Source organism: Populus nigra, chromosome 17 (assembly GCF_951802175.1).
Source record: "Populus nigra chromosome 17, ddPopNigr1.1, whole genome shotgun sequence".
NCBI classification, from domain to species: domain Eukaryota; kingdom Viridiplantae; phylum Streptophyta; class Magnoliopsida; order Malpighiales; family Salicaceae; genus Populus; species Populus nigra.
This window is the reverse complement of record NC_084868.1, coordinates 501,330-507,937: the sequence shown is the minus strand read 5'-3', so window position 1 is coordinate 507,937 and position 6,608 is coordinate 501,330. Positions and strand designations below refer to the sequence as shown.

The window sequence follows — 6,608 nt, the reverse complement described above, 5'->3', positions numbered from 1 at the left end:
AATTATTTTGATGGCTGAAATCAATATTAACATATAATTTTTTCTCTCTACTCTCTAAAATTCAGTGACTTTTTTACTCCTAACTATAAAATAATCCACTCAAGAAAAAGAAATATCAATGATCAAAATTAAAGAAAGGGGGGAAATAGCACTGTGGATTCTTGCAAAAAATGTCCACGAGTTTTAGTTCATTTTGTGATTTGTAATGTAATATGCAATAGTTTTCAAAAAAAATTAATACTTAAAAAAAAAAAACTTTTGTTTTGTTCGTAGCAAAATGTTTGCGATATAAACTGGTCTGATTTATTTTTCTCTTTCTAAAATAAGCACGAAGAAAATTATTTTTTTTTGAGGCCGGGTATTGTTTTCTTTTGTTATGACCAGGCGATGTTCTTGTATTAATCTATGTGCATTAAAATAAAGTTTATTTCATGAATTGCATCCAAAATTATTCACCACATTAAATTAAATATGAATATGTACTTGGGGATGCATTTTATATATTGTAAAAAAAGACTATAATAAAAACCAAATTGATGCAATTTTGGTTTAAAAACATTTGAAGCTCAATCACATACTAATTGCAAAGACCTCTATCAAATATAGAATATGACTAGGCACACAAGATGTTTCATTGGACCAATAATATATATGTGTGTTATCGTGTTTTTTTTTAATTAAATATAGAATAGGAAAAATATCTTTGATGTCAGATCAATATTAATTTCAAGGCTCTTTGAGTTGTTTCAAAATTTATTTCATAGAATTAGAAATATGTTTCATATAAACTCTTATTATGTTTCAATTATTTTTTTTTCAAAATTCAAGTATCTTAAAAAAGTTTAAATGAATATATCTTATACATATATTTTTGAAATATTTTATTCTTATTTATAGTGATGTTGTGTTTTTATTTAAATTAAGCTGATGAAAAATTATATAAATAGTTGATCAGATTACATAAAAACATATTTTTAGATTCAGTAAGTGCAATGTAAGCTCAAAAGATATTAAAATGATATTTTTTATTTTTTAAAAAATTATTTTTAATACCAGCGCATCAAAATGATCTAGAAAAAAAAATTAATTTAAAGTAAAAAAAATACAATTTTTTAATTTTTTTCAAAAATACTTTTGAATTGTAAAAACAAACAAGTCTGAATTTGTCTATATCACCACAATCTTATTTGTGTGCTAAAAACGAATTTAGAAAATTTCTATCCCAAAACTAAAATCAAAAGGTAATAATCTTTTTAGAAGAAAGTATATGATATATTTTATTCCCTGGTGCCTATTGAATTTAAAATTTTAATTATTCTTGATTTTTTTAAGAGTACTTTGTATCATTTGTTTTTTTTTTAATTTTATTAAGAAACATGCCTTAATTGAACAGCAATAAAGAATAAAATAATTCATAGGTGAACTCTTTTATTATAATAATTTTTGAACAACTTGAAGGATCTTAATATGGGTTGATCTTTTTTTTCCTGCTCTTAATTACATCTTACCAAAAAAATATTCAATATGCATCTTGGATTAAAAGCTCATGACATGAGCTTTCTATTGGTTTATAAAATATTAATAAATAGTATGTATTAATGTATGGGATTACATAATGCAAATAATATCTCATTGTTATTTCCCTAATAACATAGGATTGGAAAAGAAAAGACTAAATCATAAACAAATCTAAAAATATAGGGGTGATATTTATAATTTATGAAACTGGAAATACTAAATAATTACTTATATACAACTATAGGGACCAAGTTATAATTTGCTCATACCTATTTCCCACCCTTCTCTCATTATCTCCCTATATATGTGTCGTCGTTAGCAAATAACCACAGCAAAACACATCATAGAAATCTTCAAACCCCAAAGCCAAGGCCTCTGGAGACAGACAGGGGCTTCTCTAAACTACACCCGCCGTCAAAAATATCAAAAACCCACCACTCTATAGATCCTTTTATCCTGGTACTGTTCAAAGATTTTATATTTTTTTCAGATATCTCCTTTTTTTATCGGGGTGTAATCTCACCTACCTGTCAATTTAATACTGTTTTTTAAAGAAATAATTCATAAAGTTTGATTCGTTTTTTTTTTTGTGTGTTTTTAGGCAGAATCAATTGAGAATGGAGAGGGAGTTGGTGGAGTTATTTGATAAAGCAAAGAAAGCTGCAGATGCTTCTCTCAATGACGACACGTCGTCTAGTGGACCGGAGGTGTCTCGGTGTGTTGATTCGTTGAAACAGCTCAGGAAGTTTAAAGTTACCAGTGAAATTCTGGTTTCCACTCAGGTAATTAATGAAGGGTCTCTTTTATTTTTTATTTACTTGATTTAACTTTAGTTTTTTTTTTGTTTATTTTGTGTAAAACGAGTTAAAATCTTGTTTTTTTGGGGGTGCAATCGATGTTAGATTGTGACTTTAGTTGTTAATTAAGTGATTAAGCATGGAATTGATTGAACTGGACGGAGTTTGATTTAATTTAAGAATTTGATTAGAGTTGTGAAATTAGGGTTTGGACGTGGTTATGGATGATTTGTTGGATTATGGAATCTGGGGGTGTTTTGTTTTTTATTTCTTTTTTTTTTTTGTGATAGATTAGTGAAAGAGAAAAAAGTAGTAAACTTTTATTTCGAGCAAGGAATTAGATCTCGATTTTTTTTTCTTTGTTGCCTTTTGGTGTAATTTGAATTAACCTTGAATGGGTTGAAATATGAAAAGTCTTACAAGGATTATGAATTGAAATCTTGTTAGTTTCATCTGGAACCAATGTTGCCTCTTACACTGTATATGTTCAACCCCAGCAATATTATTGTGTCACATACCTTTAATTGTTGATGCAATATGTAAAAAAAAGCTTAGCGGTGCTGTGCTTGATGTCTCTCTGGAATCATAAGTTTCATGAATCAATGGATTATCTTAATTTGCATGATGTTGGCTTTCATTCCCTTGATTTCAGTTTATTGGTTGGTAGCCAAGAGTTGAGTTGCTTTTGCAGGATAGAGATTGTGTGGCTGTTTGATGGACTGAATTTTTGTAAAGCATGTGTGGTGCCTTGTGTGAATATTGAATCATGCTGCAATGTTATCTTTTGCTTGCCTAATTGTGTTGTTCCAGTGATTTTACTTTGGAAAAGTAGGTGTCTGCTTTGGTGTCAAATGGTGGTGGATCTAGTTGTAGATAATCCATGGAAATCCACCTTAGAAACAATGCTAGTGGAAATTATATGCCATTGTATTTGAATTCAGTTTTTGGTACTTTCCCAGCTCAATATGATTTGCTATCTTCATTCACTGTAATTGCTCTATCAAGTTTTGTTAGACTCTACTCAGGTAATTTTTTGTGTCTATCTCCTGTTTTTGTTCATTTGTGGGTTTAAATTTTAGGATTTTTTTAATATATTGTAGAAAGGAGTTCATTTTCTATACTTTTTGGGTCCAATTGATATTAGTATGTCATGCTAATTGCCAAGTGTTGTTAATCAAGTAATTAAGTATGGAATGGAGTGAGATAGATTCTGTGGAGACTCAGTGAGATGTTTGGGCTGTTTGCCCTTCAACCATACATACTCAACTCAAGCAATATTGTGTAACATGCATTTGTTGTTGCAATGCATGAAAAGAGTGCAGTTGCATGTTGATGGTCTATCTATAGCAATCAATTCCATGAGTTTCTGAAGTATCTTCCAACCTGATCTCTGCATTCTTTCGTAACTTTTTGCCCCCTTTTCCATGTTGTACAACAGGCAGCCAAAAATTGAATTGAAGTAGTTAATCTAGTTATTATATGGTTGTTTTGTTGGATGGAGAGATATTTGTAGTACTCAAGTGTAATATTGGTTGTTCTGGGATTGGATATTGAAATTGTTACATAGTTCCTTTGATGCATTACTTGCACATCAAATCATGTTGAATTGTCTTATCTTTTGGACCTACTTTGGTTGTTCACTATCTTTACTTTGGCAAAGTGGACATCAGGTTTGATATCTATTAGAAATGGATCTTGCATGAATACAGTCCATGTAGATCTAGACTAGAAAACAATGTCAATGAGTGCTAGATGCCATTTTATTTGACCTCTTAGTATAGGTTTTTTTTCTTTTTTTTGTTGCTTTACAATTATGTTTCTGAAGCTCGTTATGTTTTTGGTTCATTTCCAACTGACTTGTACTCTGCTTTCTTGTACTGCAATTGCTTTACTTTTCATGTTTTGTTTTTGTTAACCTTAAACTTGTGATTGAAGTGGCTATGTTGGTATGCTTGATGGACTGCCTACGACATTGTGCCTCTCTATGTATCTCAGGTTGGGAAAAAACTTCGACCCCTTGCAAAGCATCCTAAGGATAAAATCCGAGCTGTGGCCTCTGACTTGCTTGAGAAGTGGAAAAAGATAGTCATTGATGAGACTATGAGAAAGAAAAATGGTAGCATTGACAATAATAGTTCAGTAACTGCTGAGGTATCAAAATCAGCGACTGTCAAAGTTGAGAAGCTTCAAAAGACTAGTATGGTAAAGGTTTCAACCTCAGAAACTGTCAAAGTTGAGAAGATGGATCAGGATAAGACTGTCAAGGTTGCGCAGACATGCAAGGAGGAAATCCAGACTTCAAGTGTGAAGAAACCATCACAAGCACCTACTGGTCCACCAAAGCTGAAGACACTGGTTAAATGCAATGATGCTTTACGCGACAAAATTCGTGAACTTCTTGCAGAGGCTTTGTCCAAAGTTGCCAGTGAAGCTGATGAGGACATTAGGGATGAAGTAGAGGCATGTGACCCAATCCGAGTTGCTGTCTCAGTAGAATCTGCAATGTTTGAAAAGCTGGGTCGGTCAAATGGAGCTCAAAAAATGAAGTACAGATCCATAATGTTCAACATCAAGGACCAAAACAACCCGGATTTGAGGAGAAAAGTTCTTCTTGGACAGGTTCAACCACAGAGGCTTGTTACAATGCCCCCTGAAGAAATGGCAAGTGAACAACGGAAACGTGAGAATAACCAAATTAAAGAGAAAGCATTGTTTGATTGTGAACGAGGTGGTCAAGCGGAAGCCACAACTGATCAGTTTAAGTGTGGTCGTTGTGGACAGCGCAAGTGCACTTACTATCAGATGCAGACCAGGAGTGCCGATGAACCTATGACAACTTATGTAACATGTGTAAACTGTAACAACCACTGGAAGTTCTGCTAATCTGATCTTAGGTAGGACTGCTCTTCTGTAGAACAGGTATGGAGCTGGTTATCTGGGAAGCTCCTGTTTATAACTGAGTCATCATTTCAGTTGGTTGTCTTAGGTATTTGGCAGTGTATTTCATTCATTTCCATTTCTGTAGCCTGCAGGAACATTTTGTTTTGAGGTACGTCCGGGCTTCTGGTCTTGTCATTTGATGACTTTAGCCAGACCTGAGATTGGAACATTCTGGTTAACTCAACTTATTATTTTAGTGTAATTTTATTTGTTGTTTTACAATTGAAGCTTTTCTTCGTTTTATTTACTTTTCTTTGGATAAAAAGAAAGGCCTAGACCTAGATGACATTATACAAGGATATGATGAAAGGCAGCCACTATATCCGTTCTTTGTTAACGCGCTAGTCCCCTCTTGTGCATCTGTTTTCCCTCACCGTTGCCTCTTTTTTCTGTTCGCTTGCAGAAGTTTTGCTGAATGTGCTCATGGAGTTTTTTACGACAAGCCTGCTGGCAATGCCAGGCAGAGTCCCTCCCCAAGCGATAGTGTGAGATTTTAAGAACTTCCAGGAGCGTATAAAAAAGAGAGATTTTCATAGTGCTCAACATGTTAAAAGATCATTAATTATAAAGATTTATAGTAGATAACATAAAAACCAGGCAACAGTGTCTCCTCTGTATGTACTTTCCCAGTCACATTCCTAATGTTTTTCCTCTTTTTTCTCAAAGCTAATCCTGTGCCACTAACAGTAGCTGGAAAATTCTCCATCCATTTACCTGTCTTTTGAACATTTTCTTGATTGCTTTTTCTGGGATTTAAAAGGAGTTGCGCCATGCATGCAGTAGGCTATCATCACCATATTGGGGGTTTGCGATACAATAATTGCAGGCATGATAGGTGCAGCTGCTGCTGCTAAAGCTTTTACAGGCAGAACATGAAACACAACAAGAGTCGCAACCAAAATATTTTGCTGGATAACTTCGAGTGCAATACCTGAAAAACCCTCAAGCTTTCCAAACAATTTTGTTAAGCAGACTGCATAACCAAAGCAGAAGCAAAAGCCGCACAATAAAACTTGCTGTCGTTGTTAGTAAGGTGAGCTGACAAATCATGAACCCTTAACACAACCAAAATCATTTTGCCAAGACATTCTCGATGTTCTTGAGATGAATTCCCTGAACATACTTGCGTGCCGCAGGTTCCATAGCACTAGGATATCAAGTATAAGAAAGGAATCGACAAGTGCAAACAACGCACACAGAGTTCAACTTATTATAGTATCTCGAGAAAAATAGATCATTAGAAATTTGATTTCCTTGTTACAATGCTTAAAGATGAGGTAGAAAATCCTGAACAGTTTTGAACAGGACAGGGGAATCCAAGTCCATGTAGCATTTGTTATAATACATTAATAA

At 33.4% G+C, this 6,608-nt stretch overlaps 1 protein-coding gene across 1 annotated transcript; it reads left to right on the top strand.

Annotated features, from left to right (window-relative positions):
* The first annotated feature begins 1,818 nt into the window (after window positions 1–1,818).
* Window positions 1,819–5,477, top strand: LOC133677341 (transcription elongation factor TFIIS-like). The gene is made up of 3 exons (XM_062099319.1): window positions 1,819–1,977; window positions 2,120–2,300; window positions 4,311–5,477. The coding sequence occupies exons 2-3, from the start codon at window positions 2,136–2,138 to the stop codon at window positions 5,196–5,198; spliced, it is 1,053 nt and encodes a 350-aa protein (XP_061955303.1). The 5' UTR covers window positions 1,819–1,977; window positions 2,120–2,135; the 3' UTR covers window positions 5,199–5,477.
* The last annotated feature ends 1,131 nt before the right edge of the window (window positions 5,478–6,608 follow it).